Source organism: Haliotis cracherodii, unplaced genomic scaffold, assembly GCF_022045235.1.
Source record: "Haliotis cracherodii isolate W230 unplaced genomic scaffold, xgHalCrac1.p SCAF_17, whole genome shotgun sequence".
Taxonomy (NCBI): domain Eukaryota; kingdom Metazoa; phylum Mollusca; class Gastropoda; order Lepetellida; family Haliotidae; genus Haliotis; species Haliotis cracherodii.
In genome coordinates this window covers 897889-919631 of record NW_027266272.1, presented here as the reverse complement: position 1 = coordinate 919631, position 21743 = coordinate 897889, and the positions used below count along the sequence as shown (strand labels likewise).

The following is a 21743-nucleotide window of genomic DNA, read 5'->3' as shown; positions in this document are numbered from 1 at the left end:
AATTTCGTTGTTGTCCATTGCCTGAACGATGATTTGCCGGGTATATAGAAACGGGGTCCGTCACAAACCTGTGTATACTTCGTCATGACACTGTCAATACACATGACACATGCTCGGAAATGGAGCCTATTGCTGTTCAGAAAGTTTTTTCAGTTTGTGTTTGTTGCGAATGCAAGTCAACAAGTTGGAATTCAGGTCAAATGAACTCATAACTCATAAACCTTCAATGTTTCTTTATGAAACTTTGTATACATATGGGGCATGATGTGAACTGGCGCCTTCTGGTATTTGGGCATTCTTTTTAAATTTTCATTGTTTATGTTTGCTTCGCAACAAGTTGGACGTGGGTTCAAATGAGGGTAAATATAAATTCCGGAACATAACTCATACATTGTTAGTAGTTAAGTACTTCGGTATGGAACCACCTCAGGATTATGGAACCACTCAGGATTATGGAACCAAGATGGCGGCACATCCTTTGTGACGTCACTTCCGGTCACGTGACCTGCGCAGTGCATGATGGGACTCTGCGCGTGCGCCTCCAAGATGGCGTCGCTTCCGTTTCCGGTGGCGTGCGCCTCCAAGAGGGCGTCGCTTCCGTGTCCGGTGGCGCGCGCCTCCAAGAGGGCGTCGCTTCCGTGTCCGGAGGCGCGCGCCTCCAAGAGGGCGTCGCTTCCGTGTCCGGAGGCGCGCGCCTCCAAGAGGGTGGCGCTTCCGTGTCCGGTGGCGCGCGCCTCCAGGGGGTGGCGGTGGTGGAGGGAGGGAGGGTTGGTGGTGGTGAAGGGAGGGAGGAAGGAAAGGAGGAGGAGACGGGTTCATGGTGTGGGTGGGTGGGTGGGAGGGTCGTCAAAGCAAAGGAGGAAAGTTGTCTTTCGGGAGAGATGGGTGGCCCTGAAAAGGGCCGTTTTGATGTTTACATGCATGTGCACGCCAACGTGCAAAGGCACGGGTGGACTTTCATTTGACGTCTGACAGGACACCTACTGGTGTGCGTTAACCGACGCACGTAGGTGTCCTTCAGCACAGTGCCGCAGTACACACATTCGAAAGTCCCATCCCGTGCCCTTGTACCAAGGGCGTACACAGGCAGGCCCCCTTGGCATCTGTTGCATTGCCATGCTGGAGACCATGGTGGTGGTGGTGATGCTTCTTTCCACAGGGGCAAAGGTTGTTTCACTGTGGCGATTTCTAAATCCCAGTTTTCAGACTTGATGTTGTTGCTGCTGTTGTTGCTGTTGCTCATGATGATGCTTTCTTTTTAAATCAATTTTACAAGTGACACTGACCCACTCGAATCCACTGTTGTTTTATAGGAGAGGTACTGACATCCTCCCTCCTGGTTGGTTCGCCAGGCCGCAGCTCCGATTGGTTCGTTCCGGGGCCTGGTCAGCACCTCGGTTTTCCAAAACGGACCGACCCCTGTGTTTCTTTTCCATAGGAAATGGATTTTACCATGGGAGAGAAAGCACAACCCCGGTTCGGCCAATCAGAGCCCGCCATGGCCCGAGCGCCGCTTCTGATTGGTCGATAACCCAGGCTTCGGATTGGTCCGATTTCGATCCGGTTTTTTTTCTTCTTGGGTAGCCTTGGTATTTTTTTGAGGTAGACGGTCGTCTGAATGCTAAAGGAAGGTGGACCTTCATAGGTAGACATGAACGTGGGAATGCCTACATGATGTACGTGTGTGTCACTCCCATGCCAATCGGAATGTCAGGCAAAACGTGGTGTCCTGTGTGTGTGTGTGTGTGTATTGAGTAGTGTCGTATTGAGATGAATAGAGAAAGATCGATACACCTACGTGACGTTAAGTTTGTACACGTCATGGACTTCGTGTCACGATGTGAACGTCATGTACTTTGTGTGTTGCCATGCAAACGTCGTGCCCTGTGTGTGTGTGTGTGTGTGTGTTTTCAAATTGGGGTTGGGGTTGGCAAAGCAAAGGTAGAAAGTTGTCTTTTGGGTGAGATGGGTGGCCCTGAAAAGGGCCGTATGAACAGGAACTTGAACGGGAACTTGAACGGGAACGCAGGACACGGGAAACGTCGTCCTCCTAGGCAACCGGCTCTGCTACGTCATTCGTGTACCTCTGTTTCTCTTCGCAGAGATAGTGTAGTTGTAGTTGCTTCTGGTGTTTCACCAGCCCGGTTAGCTTGAGGTAATCGCAGTCTGGGGACCACTTGTGATGTGCCGCCCAAGGATTGTCGTGGGGTGCCCATTGTCTCAGCCGCACACCACATTGGAAACAGCACACACCATCGGCACCCTGAGTGTAGACAAAGCCCGCATGAGCCATCTCTTCAGCAGTCTGATACATTTGCGTGGGCCACGTCTCAAACGAAGCGAGCCTTCTTTCAAAGCGCAGATAATAGTGCGATGGTGTTTGACTGAGCAGTGACACCGCCTCCTCGGCATGACTCTTACTCCAACATCCACGAGTATCTGTACCCTCCATTCCCACATCTTCGCCACGCGTCGTCGTACCACTCTTCTTTGTTTCAGCCATTCTTGATTTTATCACATCAATTTTACAAGTGACACTGACCCATTCGAATCCACTCTTGTTTTATGGGGGAAGAACCGGATCGAAATGGGTTGCTTCCTGGTTGGTCCAAAACGCAACGCACCGATTGGTTCGTTTCGGGGCCTGGCCTGCACCTCGGTTTTCCAAAACGACCCGACCCCTGTGTTTCTTTTCCATAGGAAATGGATTTTACCATGGGAGAGAAAGCACAACTCGGGTCGGGTGCTGTGTTCTGATTGGTCGAGGCTGTCTTCTGATTGGTCGACAATCCAGGCTTCGGATTGGTCCGATTTCGATCCTGTTTTGGGGAAGGGTTGTCCATCCATCAGACGTTCAGACCCTCTTAGAGTACAGACGTTCATCAGACACACATCGCTATCATGACGAGCAACCAAAGTACGCCCTATCGTTTGGAGAGGAAAGATACCACCCGCTCCAGACGGTTAAGAACTGCTAATCATACCTATCGTTTGACTTTCAACCCAGACTACTTGGACACCGTACCACCGGAACGCGTCCCCCTGGAACTGCCAGCTTTATTTGACAGGGTGATCGATGACTTTTATGAACAGATGTCAGGTCAGAAGGGAGATCGTATTGGTCTAGGTATCGATCATCCCGCTTTGAACACCCCCATACGGATTCCCTTTCGACGTTTTGAAGATCTCCATGGGCCGGATATTTTGCAGGCCGTGGAAAAAGTCCAACAGTCCAACAAAGACCTGAACATCGATGCCACCATGGATGTGACTTTAGTACACGTCGCAGATCCCGACAGGTTAGGATCGGGCAGTGGTGCTCCCCGGGTGAAAAACGTGATTGGACTCGAAGCTTTTTTAACACGCAAAAGGTGCATCGTACGGATCAAGAACGAAGATCAATCCTGTTTGGCACGGGCCCTGGTGGTGGCACAGCATTATGCCCACAAGCCTCACCCTCTGACCCCAGCATGGAAAGCCCAGTTAGTGAGACTGACGAGAACGAATCGCGTCGACGTTCAAGGCCTACGGGCACGGGCCTTGTTTCGACGCCTTGGCCTGCCTGAAGGTCCCTGTCGGGGGCTGGACGACCTCGCACGCGTGGGACGGGCCTTGACCCTCCTGCATTATCAACTGAAAGTCTACAGTCAAGAGGTGGGTCAGAGACTGTTGTACAAGTGTGATGAGGCTCCACCTCACGCCACGGTGCTGCATCTATACCATCATGATCAGCACTACGATGTCATCACTTCCATGTCCGCTTTTTACGGGTCTGTCCATTACTGCGAACGCTGCGACAAACGTTACGACCATCCCGAAACCCATCCCTGCACCAAGGAATACCGCTGTCACCGCTGCTTCTACTCTAGCTATTGCGGACCCCAGGAAGAGCTCGGGATCCCTTGCTTGACATGTCAAGGTTGGTTCCCCAATCCAACGTGTTACACCCGACATCTCCAGTCACCGTCAGAGGGAAAACCCAGCGCCTGTCAATCGATTCACAGGTGCCCGAACTGTTTTCAGCTGGTCCGCGTCTTGGAGACCCCCATGGTTCACCACGAGTGCTTCGACGAAGAACATCCCTGCTTGGTGTGCCGAGAACCCATGACCCCAGACCATCGCTGTTACATGACGCCTCTCCGTGAAGAAAACGTGGAGGGGGAGGAGGAGGAGGAGGGGGAGGGGGGAGAGGAAACGGAGAAGGAGGGGGAAGAGGAACAACATCACGTACAAGACGACGTCCAATACGTCTTCTACGATTTTGAATGCATGCAAGACACGGGGGAACACATTCCAAATTTGTGCGTGGTGCAACTAGGATGTGGACGATGCATCAGTGAAGTGAGCAAGAACTTGTGCGAACACTGCCCATGGAGAGAAGAAGGGTATGGTCCCAGCCGTGAGATCGTGTTTCGAGGGCCCACCACGCGACATGATGTGTGTATGTGGTTGACCACGTTGTCTGAAATACCCAAGAAGAAGAAGCCCAACCCGGAGGAAGAGGAGGGCAGCACACGCAAGGGGACAACAGCCCCCCTGGGGAAAAAAAGAAAACGGGATGGCACCCCCTCAAGAAAGGACGCTACCAAACGTCAACGGCATGCATCACCCCAGCAGGAGGCGGAGGAGACGGAAGAGGTGGAGGAGGTGGAAGAGGTCATGGAAGTGGAGAAAACAAAGAAGCCAAAGAACAAGAACACCTCCTGCCATACAGTCCCGAAGGAGGATCGCATTTATGTGATGGCCCACAATGCACGATCCTATGATTTACACTTAATCCTGAAGGGCCTGTCCCCCCTCCTGGTGACGCTCCCCACCAAGATTCGACATGGCCAACAAATTTTGCAGATGACCCTGGGACGGCTGTGTTTCGAAGACAGCTTAAATTTCATCCCTTACCCCCTGAAAGCCTTTCCCAAGAGCTTTGGGTTGAAAGAAATGAAGAAAGGGTACTTTCCACACTTTTTCAATACGAGAGTCAACCAGACCTACAGAGGTCCCTATCCACCAGCCGTCACGTACGATCCCGATGGCATGTCTCCCGCGGAACGCTCAGCCTTCCTCCAGTGGCATACCCAAAAAGTGCAAGAAGGAGCCTTGTTCGACTTACAAGAAGAACTTTTAGCTTACTGCCAGAGCGATGTGGACATTTTGAGACGGGGATGCGCCGACTTCCGACAGAACGCCATCCACTCGGTGGGCATGGATCCCTTTGTGGAAGTGATGACAGCTGCTGCGTTCACCATGAAATCCTTCCGAAAACACGACCTGAAACCCAATACCATCGCCATTCTTCCACCTCAAGGCTACCAACCCAAGAGAAACTATTCCCAGGCCTGTATGCACTGGCTCCACTCTCTGATGGAAAGGGACCCCCATCTGCACCTCCAGCACGCCAGGAATGGCGGTGAAAAAGAGTTCACCTGTGGAGAGGGCCAACATCGGTACAGCGTGGATGGGTACGATCCAGCGACAGGCACCGTCTACGAATTCCTGGGCTGTTTCTGGCATGGGTGCAACACCTGTCACAAGACCCGACGTGGAGAACCGCATCCCGTCCTGGGCACGTCGTTGGGAGCCCGTTACACCGACACCCACTACCGCTTGAGTCTCTTGAGTCAACACCCTGAGGTGAAACGGGTCGTCGCCCTGTGGGAGCACGAATTTACGAAAATGCAACGGGAGGACTCCGCTCTACGTGCTTTCTTGCAGGGACCCCACTGTCGTCACGTCCCCGGGCCGCTCAACCCTCGCGACGCCTTCTATGGAGGACGCACCAATGCCACGCGATTATGCTACGAAGCCCAAGAAGGTGAAACCATCAAGTACATTGATATTTGTTCCCTTTATCCCTACATTTGTAAGACCGGAGCGTTTCCCACGGGACACCCGACCCTTCTCCATCAACCCCCTGTGGACACGTTGTTTGAACTGAAAGGCCTGATCCAATGCCGTGTCCTACCCCCGAAACGACTCTACCATCCGCTACTGCCTTACAGATCGGGCGGCAAACTGCTCTGTCCTTTGTGCCGTACGTGTGCCGATACCCGGTCAGACTCCCCCTGCGAGCACACGGACGAAGAGAGGTCATGGGTGGGGACGTACGCCACCGTAGAACTCCAGGAAGCCGTGAAGAAGTATGACTACCGGGTGCTTCAGATCTACGACGTTTGGCATTTTGACACCTTTGCACAGCATGACCCCGACACCCAGCAAGTGGGACTCTTTGACACTTACATCGATCGACATTTCAAGGAGAAGCTCGAAGCCAGCGGATACCCCGAAGGATGTACGGATCACGACGCTTACATCCAGGAGATCTACGACAAAGAAGGCATTCGGTTGGACAAGGACCGCATCGAAAAAAATCCAGGACGCCGCACGATTGCCAAGATGCAACTGAATTCGCTCTGGGGCAAGTTTGGGCAACGGGTAGACTACAGTCAGAACGTCTATATGAACGATCCTGCACAGTACTTTGCCTTGTGGAGGGATGACCGCAATACCATCGAGGATGTGACCGTTGTCAACGAACACATGGTGGAAGTGACCTATACCCAGCAGAAAGAATTCCAAACCCCTCATTCTCATTTCAATGTCGCCATCGCTGCTTGGGTCACCGCCCAAGCACGTCTCAAGCTGTACGAGACCCTTGCCCTGGTGGGCCGCAGGGTCTTGTACTTTGACACGGACAGCGTCATTTACATTCATCGACCCCACGACGCGAATCCAGAGCTGGGTCATTCGTTGGGTGAGTTTACGGATGAACTGGACGGAAACACCATCAAGACGTTTGTGTCAGGAGGTCCCAAAAACTATGGCTATGAGTTAATGAACCCCAGATCCGATGGAACGCGCACGACCTGCAAAGTGCGAGGGTTCACTTTGAATTACCGAAACCAACGCCATCTCAACTTTGACACCATGAAAGGACTGATACTGGGACAACGGTCTGGGAAAGAGGAGGAAGAGAAAATCAGTTTGGATTACCCTCATCAGATCATTCGAAAAGGACCTCGGCACGAAAACGCACTCGTGACCCGTCCCACCCGAAAAGACTATCGTACCGTGTACGACAAGCGACGTGTCGTCTATGACGACACCACAGGCCTACCTGTAGACACGCTCCCCTTTGGGTACAGAGACGACTTTCTATAATTTTTTGCATGACAAGGGGATCGAAACTGAATCGACATGAACCCCTTACAGAAAAAAAAAAAACGGATCGAAATCGGACCAATCCGAAGCCTGGGTTGTCGACCAATCAGAGACCGTGCTCGAGCCATGGTGGGCTCTGATTGGTCGAACCGAGGTTGTGCTTTCTCTCTCACGCTACAAGCCTAACCCTATGGAAAAGAAACACAAGGGTCGGTCCAGTTTGGAAAAATGGAGACTCAGACCAGACACCGGAACGGACCAATCAGAAAGCAGGACCTCCGTGGCTTTTAATACGCCCGATGCTCTCCGGTCATCACTTTTCACTGAACGGACCAAGCAACCACATCGCCCCCTCTGATTGATGTTCCTCACGTTGTGTTGGTTGTTGGCGTTTTATCTGGAAGAAACACGTGTTTGGAGAGAGTACCATCAAGTGTTGACACACCTCCGTGAAGACTTGGAAAGAAACAACAACGAACAGAACATCCGGACAACATCATGTCGAAACGATTGAATGACAAGACACGAAGCGACATGAGTGGCCAAGGAAGCAGTGGAGATGGGAACGGTGACATGACTGCTGAACTGTGGGGTGAAGTGTACGACTTGCTGTGTTTAAAGATGAAGACCGACGACGCGCACGCCAAGTTACGTGCGAAGGGCGACAACCTGATGTGCGAACAGATACGTTCAAAGATGAGGAAGCTGACTGAACCCGAGAAAGACACATCGAAGAAGACGATAAAGAAGATCCAGAAGAAAAAGACAAGCAAGCCCACAGTCGTTGTGATCCCCACAGCAGCAGCAGCAACACCCACCACCACCACCACCACAGCAGCAACAGCAACAACGGCTGCAGCGACCACAGACATCGAAACGATGGGGACATCCTTTTTGAAACCTGCAACGCCTGCAAAAAGACGATCACGGAAGAAATTATCTCTGAAGATCTCTCCTCAAGAACAGCTGTAAGTACCCTTGCTCTTCTTTGTCTCAGTCATTCTTGATGTGATTCATATTCATGACCTATTCCTATGATAAATGGACTCTGTCCTATGATTGACAGGACCCCTGATGTCAGTTCAGCCCAGGGCGTGCTAGAACAGTGGTGGGAACAAACCCCTCGGGAGCCCACCTATTCACCGAATGCCCCTGCTGTGACGATGACGACGGGTGACCGTGAGGATCATGAAGCGCTCAAGCTGGCCACTCTCCCTTCCATGGATCTGGACACGCTCCCCCTGCTTGAGGCTTCTTGGTCACCAACATCCCCGGAAGATGATCATGTCTACTCCTCAGGTACGCCCCTGGTTTGCGACGATGATGAAGATGATGATGATGATGTTGATGACAACGACATTGACCTGGATCCTTATGGAGAAGCTCAACTCACTCCCCTACAACGCGGATGTCATATTTGCCGACACAACAACATGTTAAGATACATCAGTTGCAACAGCGGGCAAGTGATGTGTCATACCTGTGGTCTGGAGCTCATAGACTGTACTTGTAGTATGTTGACCTATGACCGCATAATGACACATGATGACATGCCTATCACATCTGCTGAGGATCACATCTTATGGTGATCCTCCTCTTCACTCGAAGAACTTGTCAACACGTAAGCTGCAACCGTGATCAAGTGATGTGTCATGTCTGTTTCAGGGAGACCATAGACTGTACGTGTTGAACGGATGGACCTCTCACAGGGTTGAGGGAGGACCACCTCTTATGGGCTTGAAGATGGAAGAGGAAAACGTTGTCGCGTTATTGTTGTTGTTGTTGTTGTGGTTGTTGTAGGGACATGCAAAGCACTCCCTCCTCCATTGACTTTTCGTATTTCCATTGTATCTGGTTGTGATTGGGTTTTTTCATGATTAAACAGTGATTGATTGAACTGACTCTTTGTGTCTTGATTGATCTCAACTCCAATAGAGTGCCGAACCGAGGGTAGAGGTTGAGTTGAGATGTCGTTGACGTTGTCTGTCCGTCTGTCTGTCTGTGCATCTGTCATGTCAGTGCACACCCAAGTGTAAAATTAAAATAAAAAATAGATAAAAGAGAAAGGCCATGCTTGAAAGATCAGCTGCCTGGTGTCGGTCATTCCAGTACGCATCGATCCCCACACCCCCTCCCCGTGTACCATGTCATGTCATGGATCGTGTCACGAATCATGCCGTGTGTCCGTCAACCCAAACACAGGATGACGTCACGTGATGAGGTGGAGGAGGTGGAAGCTAAGGTCATGACCTTCCGTGGAAGGGAGTAGGGTGGAGAGTTTCATAAAAGCAGGCGAACCCTCAGACCTTCTTTCAGTGAAGTCACCGTCATCATGGAGCAAAGACGTTCTATGAATGCCATGTCATCCTCCCGAGATGTCGTCACCGATTCCGAGTGGGTGTCTGAAAAGGCGAGAGAACAAGAAGCGAGAAAACGTTCCCTCTTTAGGGACGACACGTGGCGACTCAGTGACATTCTGGAGGGACCTTTTCCTTCTTACACCCTGTGTCATCCTTCTCATCCTCACTATGATTCATTTCAAGAACGTCTGAGATCTTTTAAAACGTGGCCTCAACAGATGACCCAGACCCCGTATGACATGGCCATGGCTGGCTATTTCTATCCAGGACAAGGTGACTGTGTGACCTGTTATTGCTGCGGTGTGGCACTCCGCCAATGGGAAGCCACAGACCAACCCTGGAAAGAACATCTGAAGCACGCCAAAGTGCCCTGCGAATACTTGTGTGTGTTTTGTCCTGATGGAGAAGTGAACGAAAAATACAGACGTTTGGTGTCCCAAGAAGCACGGAAGAGAAGAGTCGAGTGTCTTGTTCACCCCAAGTGACAACGTTTCTTTTTTCAAAGTGTACAGACGTTCATACCCCCAGTGTTCACAAAAGTCACAGGGACGGCCCCCCTCATCCTGTGACTTTTTGTTTTGTGGTGTTGGTTCATGTGAGCGAGGGGATTAAATTTTTTTTTAAAAACTCATAGTGGTGTTCTGTGGTCTGTAGGATGAAGAAAAACAAAACAGGATCGAAATGCACACCCCGATAAAAAAAACCGGATCGAAATTGGACCAATCCGAAGCCTGGGTTGTCGACCAATCAGAGACCGTGCTCGGGTCATGCGGGACTCTGAATGGTCGAACCGGGCTTGTGCTTTCTCTCCCATGGTAAAATCCATTTCCTATGGAAAAGAAACACAGGGGTCGGTCCGTTTTGGAAAACCGAGGTGCAGACCAGGCCCCGAAACGAACCAATCGGGGGCGCGGCCTGGGGAACCAATCAGGAAGCAGGATGTCAGTACCTCTCCTATAAAAAACAAAACAAGAGCGAAGCCACTCACACACACACACACACTGCATTCTATGAAACCCATCATGCCAGCTCGATACAGTTGTATGAAGTGCCAGACCGACAGTCACAGTTACCTGTACTGCCCTGAAGTGACATGCCTCGAGTGTGGCACTCAAGGTCACCGTCACTATGTCTGTCCGAAGATGAACAGTCAAGAGAAGCAGGAGAATCGGAACCTGGGTCCCTGTTACAACTGTGAAGCCATGGGTCATTTCGCTGCAGATTGCCCAGAACCCAGTCGAAAGAAGACTTCCCATCGCCTGGACCACTGTTACAACTGTCAAGCCCTGGGTCATTTCGCTGCAGATTGCCCAGAACCCAGTCGAAAGAAAACGTCAGCAACACCGTCCACGTCGACACCCGTGACACCCGTGGCACCCGTGACACCCGTGACACAAGTGGTTCATCTCATCGAAGACGTGCACGTCGATGTCCTCGACCTAAAAGAATGCCTCGCACAACTCCGGGCGGACATCACACCTCTTGTAGAGAAAAGAAAACGGACCAGAAGCCTCTCAAGAAAGCACGCTTCAAAGCGCCGACGACACCTTCAGTCCGAGGATGAGATGGAAGTAGAGGATGAAGAAGAGAGATCATCTGAACAAAGTGACTAACGCATGGGGCCATGCTACCCCACTGTTTTTTACCAGTGTCCCATCGTTTGCAGTTTTTCCAGTGTTCCAGTGTTCCAGTGTTCCTGACGTTTCCTGTCGTTTCCAGTTTCCAGTTTCCAGTTTGTTTTCCAACGGCCCTTTTCAGGGCCACCCATCTCTCCCGAAAGACAACTTTCCTCCTTTGCTTTGACGACCCTCCCACCCACCCACCCACACCATGAACCCGTCTCCTCCTCCTTTCCTTCCTCCCTCCCTTCACCACCACCAACCCTCCCTCCCTCCACCACCGCCACCCCCTGGAGGCGCGCGCCACCGGACACGGAAGCGCCACCCTCTTGGAGGCGCGCGCCTCCGGACACGGAAGCGACGCCCTCTTGGAGGCGCGCGCCTCCGGACACGGAAGCGACGCCCTCTTGGAGGCGCGCGCCACCGGACACGGAAGCGACGCCCTCTTGGAGGCGCGCGCCACCGGAAACGGAAGCGACGCCATCTTGGAGGCGCACGCGCAGAGTCCCATCATGCACTGCGCAGGTCACGTGACCGGAAGTGACGTCACAGAGGATGTGCCGCCATCTTGGTTCCATAATCCTGAGTGGTTCCATAATCCTGAGGTGGTTCCATACCGAAGTACTTAACTACTATTGTTGACCATTTTTTTGTGATACTTTGTATACCCATCAGGCAAGGGCTGAACTGGTGTCATTTATTCGCTAACCTGTACAATAATAATTGTGTTTGTTTGCTTAGTTGGGAATTCATGATTTGTGTAAAATATGGGGTTGCCTATCAATACCTCAATAAAAGACAGTTAAAAAGGGTGCCTTCGTTCGATCAATTAATGTTTGTATGTGTTTCAGCACATATATATATATGTATGTATAGGCATTTTGGAGCTTATAATATACTCATCATCATTAATTTTTGCCGCGTTAAATTCCATATGTCTCAGTATCAGTCCACGTTATAGTTGTATGTGACTGCTACATCTATGTGTCAGCCTATGAGATGTCAATCTGCTACATTAACACAATCCCATCACGTCTTAATGAACGTTCTGCCCGTCATACAGAAACCTTGGAAGAAGACTCAAACACCATCGTCATGCCAAAATCTTATATCAACCTAACCGAAATACAGGAAAATGTGCTTCGTTGTCTCAACTTAATACAAAACGTCTGCGGTGTTAGACAACAAACAAAACAAACCAAAAAAACAAAAAACGTCTGGCACGCATAACAGAAGATATGACGTCATTTAAAATAGTCAAAGCAGTGTTATAAACGTCATTTAATATCCTGCAAGTGGAAAATAAAATGGAGAATTATAATAAGGATAGACACCTTTTTTGGCACCAATACAGTGATATATTAAAGGGTGGGATATTGGACTTCGGGAACAGACCAGACCCGAGCCAATGCCACTGTCTCGCATATAACACGAGACACACCTGCAATACAGTCCCAGAAATAATACTAAACATCTATTGCTCGCCCGTTGAAGATACCACTGTTTAATAACATTAAGCTGGTATAACAGAATGTTGAATACCAAAGCGGGTGCTTATTGACTGCGGGAATCGGTGTCACTTACAAATTTGTTACTTCCCCGTGAAGAGATCACCCGTTTAATTAACATACAGTTGTTGTACATGATGTGTAATACCAACGCGCGTGCTCATGTTCTGCGGAAACAAATTTCACGAACAAATACGAAAAAGCTCACCATCCCTGGGCTTATTCAACGACATTGCATGTAGAGATGATAGATTATTGAGAGGAGCTTATGCACACTCGGTGACCCCAGCGCACCCTGTTGCCAGGCTGACGCCACATGGCTGTTTCGCTGGTGTATCTTGCAACACAATTTCACAATTTACGTCATAGGGTATTACGCAATTATTCAATATTACGCCAACATCAATGTCACGCCTGTCCGAAAATGAGCGTCTGCGAGCCATTGGTATGTTTGGAGCAGGATCGAGTCAACGTGATGTTGCAAGACGATTTAACGTCCACAGAAACACCATTAGGTGTTTATTGCAACGTTGGCAACAGACGAATGAAGTCAGAGACCATCCTCGGAGTGACAGGCCACGCGTAACCAATAATAGACAAGACAACTGGATTCGAACAACGCACCTACTAAATCGATTCCAGCCAGCAACAGCGACTGCAAGAAGCATCCCTGGCCTTCGACGAATATCTTCACAAACCGTACGTCGTCGCCTCAGATGTGCAGGGATTGTCGCCAGAAGACCCGCCAGAGGTCCCATTCTGACAGGAAAACACCGCCAAGCACGTCTACAGTGGTGCAGACAGCGTCTACGCTGGACGGCAATGCAGTTCTATTCACTGACGAGTCTCGTTTTCACCTCAGCCACAGCGATGGACGGATTCGAGTGTACCGACGTCGAGGTGAATGTTACGTCAATGATTGTGTCATGGGAGAAGATCGGTTTCAAGGCAATACCGTTATGGTATGGGGTGGGATTACAGCAAGACAGAGGACCCGTATGATAGTGGTAGAGGGAAATCTCAATGGGTAGCGCTACCGCGACGAGATCATCGGCCCTGTTGTTCTACTGTTTTTGCGTCGTCATGGCCCAGGCATAACCTTTCAACATGACAACGACCGGTATAGTACTGAAAGACATTGCAACAAACAGGGGGGAGACTTTATACTGAGGGGGGCGCGAAACATATCCGCCCGGGGGAGATTTTATTTCAGAACAGATTCTCCGGGGGAGAATCTGTACCGGTATAAAATCTCCGGGGGGAGAATTTGTACGGGGGAGAGTTTATACCGGGACACCGGCCTCATATTGCTCGACTTGTTCAAGAATCTCTTCAACAAAACAAAGTGAATGTCATCCCATGGCCGGCTCGCTCCCCTGATCTCTAATTCTATTTTGGGGGGAAATTGTTCAAGTTACTTTATTCAATTTCACCTGTTCACAAAAACAAATAAGTGTTTCATTTGCCTAGAGTCGTATGCTCGGAAGGCGGTTGCTCATAGGCCAATCTGGTTGATTAATTAATTTTCAATTAATTTGTCTGCATGAGTATCTCAGTATCCTTGGTGACGCCAGTTGGTGACGCACTGGTATTAATTATGGTTACATCCCATTAGTAAGACATCCCATTAGTGAGACACCCATTGTAAGACAGTGGAGTAGGTGGGATTAATTAATCAAACACAGCCAGTCTACCCACTTAACAATGGTCACAGCCCATGATTAGCAGATTAATTAATATGAGTAGGCCAGTAATTCTGTTTGAATATTCTCAGGAAATAAATGAGTTTATCATGGCAGGTCTGCAGCAGGTTGAGTTCATTACCAGTCAAAGAGGTACTCTCCAGGTCCCCTTTCAGGGATATCTCCACTACAAGAACAAAGTAAGACAAACTGATACTCACTGGCGATGTACCGTTAAGACCTGCATTGGCAAATGTACAACAGTTGGAAATTTTGTCAGAAATTTCACTGTACACAACCACCCACCAGAAGACACCAGCAGAATCCAGTTCCTTGGCAGCTTAAGGAAGAGAGCAAGAGAAGAACCATTAGAGCCCTCCGGGCAGAGTTTCTAAGGTTCAGACATCAAGGGGTGTTTCTTCCACTTTACCCAGGCGATTTGGCTTGGAGCTTGGTCTTGCTGTTGGATACAGAGATAACCCCCTTGTGGAACAGTGGATCCGACGAGCTGCTGCCTTGCCTCTGCTGCCTCTTCAACAGGTTCAGGATGCATGGATTGACTCCATGAACCAGTCTCCCGATGTACCGAATGCTGACGAATTCAACGACTACATAGTCACAAACTGGGTGGATTATGAAGCCAGATTCCCTCTTTCACTGTGGAACCATCACCAGACATTCGGTCCAAGTACCAACAACAACCTGGAGGGTTTCCACAGTCGCCTCAATGCATCACTGAATCATCGTCATCCTAATCTCTACAGGTTCATCGAGATCATCCAGAAGATTGAGAAATCTGAGAAGACCAAGCTATCTCAGTTAGACCTAGGTGCAGCTCCACCAGCAAGAAAGCGTGTGTACAAGGAGATTGACAATCGACTTTCCAGACTGAAGGATCAGCTATCCCAGGGTGTCAAGACACCACTCCAGTTCTTGGATGCTGTTTGCAAACTTCTGATGATGGATTAAGGTTGTGTCAGTGTGACAACCTCGATGTGAACTGTGATGTGAACTGTGAAATTAACTTTAACTGAACTCTTAGTGGCGAATATTTTAAAACAACGGATTTAAGGGATGGATGAATTAAAATGTTTAATGAAATAATGTAAAAGAGGGTATCAATCATCTTGAGTCATTTCTTTTGTCTATAATAAGACAAGTCCATTTTCATGATAGGGGTTAATTACCTGATTAACATGTGCAACCAGGTATGACATTGTTGTTTTAAGGTGTCTCACAACTGGGCTGTCTTACTAATGGGAGGAGACCTTAATTATAAGCATCGTAATCATGGCACTCCATGGTTGGTAGTGAGCTGGCGTGATGAACTAAATACACAGTTACCATGGCACAACCCGTGGCAAAACAAAACGTTCATTGGAGGATTCCTCAGATGAGGAGAATACCAGTTTAAAGAATTCTTCTACTACTGGTCTAGATTTTAGTGGTTTCCGCCATTGATGGTACATCGTTAGAACTCAACTCATTTGCCATTTCTAAGGCACTTGATGGCATTACTGGAGATCCATGATGTCAAAAGGATTAGATCTGAATGTTGAATGTAAAAATCAAAACGATCATCAACGCGGCTTAACATTTAGTTTCTACTCTGATTTCTCTGACAAAACTCTAAATTCCAGCAAAGGTATTATCAGAAATAGGGAACATTGTCTCTCTGATATTACAGAAATTGAAATAGCTGACGAACTGAAACATCAGGGAGGTACATACGTGAACCGTTTCACATACAAAAAACTCAACTCAAATACTTTTCTCATGACATTTTTAAAGCCAACTCGCCCAAAATATGTAAAGGCAGGACATTTTAACACCAGTTGGATCAATACATTCCAAACCCACTTCGATGTTACAAATGCCAACAGTTTGTGCACATTCATGTAACAATCGCAAGAAATGTCATCAAAGTGGAGAATATGACTACAATATACTAGTAGATACTAAATGTACAAAAAAAAAATCAAAATCAAAATCGCCGCCTCCACCATCCCTGTTGTGAGAAATGCCAACACAAATGATGATTCGAAAATCCACACATTAGAAAAGCATAGTTTGATAATGAGTACAAACAGGCAACAAAGTGCAGCCAATAAAGCAGAGAAATATGTTGAAGACATCCAACTGTACATAATTTTAATCATGTTAAAATGACACGTGCCAAGACACCTTTTGGGAATGATGTCTCTAAAATTAATACCGAAGGTGTGGAACATGATTGCAAAAATTAATGGCAAAGTATCAAAATCGACTGTTCACCATCTCAGAGAAGGTGATCAGCTCGTAATAGATCAATCAGACATTGGAAATGAAAAGGGCAAAACGTTTGCCATTCACTCTTCCTCTTCCAACTATATTCCTCACTTTCAGAAGTATCAGAAACAACAGGAAAGGAAGAGGGTTGATTTTACTTCTCATAATTGAGAAGATTATAATGAAGTGTTTTCGCTCCACGAGCTAAATACTTCACTAGGTCAAGATCACGATACTGCAAGGAGAGCTGATAATATTCACTTAAGCCCTTGAAGAATTTGCCCGACACGTGTAGATGTATTTGATCAGATCTGGACATCCAGGAACATACCTCCTTCGTGGCGTAATACCATAGTTGTTCCTATACTTAAACCAGGTAGGGACCATACGGATGTCTCTCGTCATCGACCAATATCACTAACATGCCGTGTTTGCAAAATCATGGAACGAAGGGTAAATAATCGACTGGTGTGGTACGTGCAATCTCATCAGTAACATTCAGAGTGGTTTACATCAAAATAGAAGTCCCCCTTACCATCTGGTACGTTGGGAATCTTTTGTTAAATATGTCATTGTAAATGAATAACCTGCAGTATCAATCTTTTTCGATAAAGAAAAATCATAAAAAAATTATAATACCACTTGGAAGCATGGTATTTTAAACATTCTACGTGATTTGTTGTTAAGAGCCAGTTTGCCTCAGTTGATATCCCAATTTTTAACAGACAGACAATGTCAGGTTCGTGTGGGTTCCACCCTGTCTGACCATTATAATCAGGAGCAGGGTGTCCCACAAGGCAGTTATTTTATCGGTCACTGTGTTGTTGTATAAAGATTGATAGTCTTTCATTGTTGGGTCCCTTCTTGTGGATGATTTTAATATTTTATGTCGTGGTAACAATATGCGTACCATCGAGACACAGTCTCAACAAATTTGGAAAATGAACAATTGAAAATGGCTTTTTCAAAAACCAAACTAATGGTATTCATTTTTTGCATGAAAGATCAAGTTCCCAAGTCGTTGACAACCCTCCTCCACATGTAGAGGTCACTCACAGGCTCTAAGGTTGTCGTTGGTTCCATTGTGGATGAGAGAAGAGTTCATTTCCGTCAAGGGGTCATGATACAGTGCATGTGACAGTATCCTCGAACGATATGCCATACAATCAAATAAGCATCATATATTGACGAATAAGTTGACACGATTTTTTTCGAGCTGTAAACAAATATTGGGCCAAACAATTGATAACATATGTACTGTTCGAAACATTGACTCAATTATTGGAACGATACAAAGGACATAATCTTTCATTCGTAACTAAACGGACTAACCATCTTTCTCCCTTCTTCAATTAATAGTTCATGATTGAACGTTATTTACACAATGCAATACGATAGGCTGTCAGTGTAACCATAATCAAACAATTCTCAAATTTATTTTCAAACTTTATACATCTGTACATTTCAAGTTCAATGAAACAATCAATATTTTCAAAGATAAATTGATTAATTATCTATAGCGATACAAAAGTCTTTAAAGCTAAACAAGAACATACTGATACCGCCCACGCCGTGGTTCATCCGTCTATGTTGCCGTAATATGGCGAATATGTAGTCTGATTGTAATCAATGATTGTAATAAGAGACTATTTCTTCCTCTTATACAATTTTTCTAAATCCTTCAACAACAAATGGATTACTGGTTCATGGACGAAGATGTGAAACATTGACAGGTTAACTGTTCACATTGATTTTGTTAGTTTGTTTCGTTGGTTGTTGTTTAATGCACAAAGCGATATTGCAGCAATATGACGGCGGCCTATAAATAATCGTCATCTATTGTTTGAGCGCTCCATTGTTTTACACTTGTCCCCACGCCTCTATACACACATTCGTGTCAATATATCATAAGCACAGGGCTTGATGCTTACTTTACAGCATTTTGGTAAAATGGTGTAGAATGGCAATATTTGACGCCAGGCATATGAATCGAGATCAAATTTATGACAAAATAAAAAACTGATAATGTTTCATAATTACGATGTTAAATATAAGATTATGATCAAATTCGACAGGACGAAAGAACCGACCCATTACTACCCCCATCTGGTGAAGTATGGATCTAAACATGTGTTGGGCAGAAGGAATACTCTCCCTGGCTCCAATGCCTTCAAACACCAGCCTCTGCCTTCCACCCACAGCAACTGGATTACCCAATTCGGTCAACGTTTACGACTAGCAATGGGGTGCAGGGTATACACTATACCCCAATAACTCGTTTACGGGTACTGTCTACATCATACTGCATAAAAATCATTTGATTATTTTGTGTTTTAAGTGTTATGTGGCAGTATTTATTGTAAGTATACTGATGAGTGTTAGTGGCAACTCGTTGAAGCGCTCGTAGAATAAAACATTCATAAAATGTCAAGTGTTCTGTTGGCCGACAGTCCAACGTCAGCTTCTATTGTAAAGTGACCTCCCTTGAAAAACCCACCAGCTAGAAGGAGGAGAAAGCCTTAGTGACTTAGAAAACCCACCAGCTAGTAGGAGGAGTAAGCCTTAGTGATTTAGAAAACCCACCAGCTAGTAGGAGGAGTAAGCCTTAGTGATTTAGAAAACCCACCAGATAGTAGGAGTAAGCCTTAGTGATTTAGAAAACCCACCAGCCAGTAGGAGGAGTAAGCCTTAGTGATTTAGAAAACCCACCAGCCAGTAGGAGGAGTAAGCCTTAGTGACTTAGAAAACCCACCAGCCAGTAGGAGGAGTAAGCCTTAGTGATTTAGAAAACCCACCAGCTAGTAGGAGGAGTAAGCCTTAGTGATTTAGAAAACCCACCAGCCAGTAGGAGTAAGCCTTAGTGATTTAGAAAACCCACCAGCCAGTAGGAGTAAGCCTTAGTGATTTAGAAAACCCACCAGCCAGTAGGAGTAAGCCTTAGTGATTTAGAAAACCCACCAGCCAGTAGGAGGAGTAAGCCTTAGTGACTTAGAAAACCCACCAGCTAGTAGGAGGAGTAAGCCTTAGTGATTTAGAAAACCCACCAGCCAGTAGGAGGAGTAAGCCTTAGTGATTTAGAAAACCCACCAGCTAGTAGGAGGAGTAAGCCTTAGTGATTTAGAAAACCCACCAGCCAGTAGGAGGAGTAAGCCTTAGTGATTTAGAAAACCCACCAGCCAGTAGGAGTAAGCCTTAGTGATTTAGAAAACCCACCAGCCAGTAGGAGTAAGCCTTAGTGATTTAGAAAACCCACCAGCCAGTAGGAGTAAGCCTTAGTGATTTAGAAAACCCACCAGCCAGTAGGAGTAAGCCTTAGTGACTTAGAAAACCCACCAGCTAGTAGGAGGAGTAAGCCTTAGTGATTTAGAAAACCCACCAGCCAGTAGGAGGAGTAAGCCTTAGTGATTTAGAAAACCCACCAGCTAGTAGGAGGAGTAAGCCTTAGTGATTTAGAAAACCCACCAGCCAGTAGGAGGAGTAAGCTTTAGTGATTTAGAAAACCCACCAGCTAGTAGGAGGAGTAAGCCTTAGTGATTTAGAAAACCCACCAGCTAGTAGGAGTAAGCCTTAGTGATTTAGAAAACCCACCAGCTAGTAGGAGGAGTAAGCCTTAGTGATTTAGAAAACCCACCAGCCATTAGGAGGAGTAAGCCTTAGTGATTTAGAAAACCCACCAGCTAGTAGGAGGAGTAAGCCTTAAGGATTTAGAAAACCCACCAGCTAGTAGGAGTAAGCCTTAGTGATTAAGAAAACCCACCAGCTAGTAGGAGGAGTAAGCCTTAGTGACTTAGAAAACCCACCAGCTTGTAGGAGGAGTAAGCCTTAGTGATTTAGAAAACCCACCAGCTAGTAGGAGGAGTAAGCCTTAGTGATTTAGAAAACCCACCAGCCATTAGGAGGAGTAAGCCTTAGTGATTTAGAAAACCCACCAGCCAGTAGGAGTAAGCCTTAGTGATTTAGAAAACCCACCAGATAGTAGGAGTAAGCCTTAGTGATTTAGAAAACCCACCAGCTAGTAGGAGGAGTAAGCCTTAGTGATTTAGAAAACCCACCAGCCAGTAGGAGTAAGCCTTAGTGATTTAGAAAACCCACCAGCCATTAGGAGGAGTAAGCCTTAGTGATTTAGAAAACCCACCAGCTAGTAGGAGGAGTAAGCCTTAGTGATTTAGAAAACCCACCAGCCAGTAGGAGGAGTAAGCCTTAGTGATTTAGAAAACCCACCAGCCAGTAGGAGTAAGCCTTAGTGATTTAGAAAACCCACCAGATAGTAGGAGTAAGCCTTAGTGATTTAGAAAACCCACCAGCTAGTAGGAGGAGTAAGCCTTAGTGATTTAGAAAACCCACCAGCCAGTAGGAGTAAGCCTTAGTGATTTAGAAAACCCACCAGATAGTAGGAGTAAGCCTTAGTGATTTAGAAAACCCACCAGCTAGTAGGAGGAGTAAGCCTTAGTGATTAAGAAAACCCACCAGCTAGTAGGAGGAGTAAGCCTTAGTGATTTAGAAAACCCACCAGCTAGTAGGAGGAGTAAGCCTTAGTGATTTAGAAAACCCACCAGCCAGTAGGAGGAGTAAGCCTTAGTGATTTAGAAAACCCACCAGCCAGTAGGAGGAGTAAGCCTTAGTGATTTAGAAAACCCACCAGCTAGTAGGAGTAAGCCTTAGTGATTAAGAAAACCCACCAGCTAGTAGGAGGAGTAAGCCTTAGTGACTTAGAAAACCCACCAGCTTGTAGGAGGAGTAAGCCTTAGTGATTTAGAAAACCCACCAGCTAGTAGGAGGAGTAAGCCTTAGTGATTTAGAAAACCCACCAGCCATTAGGAGGAGTAAGCCTTAGTGATTTAGAAAACCCACCAGCTAGTAGGAGGAGTAAGCCTTAGTGATTTAGAAAACCCACCAGCCATGAGGAGGAGTAAGCCTTAGTGATTTAGAAAACCCACCAGCTAGTAGGAGGAGTAAGCCTTAGTGATTTAGAAAACCCACCAGCTAGTAGGAGGAGTAAGCCTTAGTGATTTAGAAAACCCACCAGCTTGTAGGAGGAGTAAGCCTTAGTGATTTAGAAAACCCACCAGCCAGTAGGAGGAGTAAGCCTTAGTGATTTAGAAAACCCACCAGCTAGTAGGAGGAGTAAGCCTTAGTGATTTAGAAAAT

The 21743-nt window shown here is 47.1% G+C and overlaps 2 protein-coding genes across 2 annotated transcripts; both read left to right on the top strand.

Annotated features, from left to right (window-relative positions):
- Positions 1–2901: 2901 nt before the first annotated feature.
- On the top strand, positions 2902–7158 carry LOC139465093 (uncharacterized). Its single transcript, XM_071246786.1, has 2 exons — positions 2902–5812; positions 6803–7158. Exons 1-2 carry the CDS (start codon positions 2902–2904, stop codon positions 7156–7158), a joined length of 3267 nt encoding a protein of 1088 aa, XP_071102887.1.
- A 3370-nt stretch (positions 7159–10528) lies between these two features.
- LOC139464212 (uncharacterized) lies at positions 10529–11131 on the top strand. The gene has a single exon (XM_071245735.1). It carries the CDS (start codon positions 10529–10531, stop codon positions 11129–11131), a length of 603 nt encoding a protein of 200 aa, XP_071101836.1.
- Positions 11132–21743: the final 10612 nt, after the last annotated feature.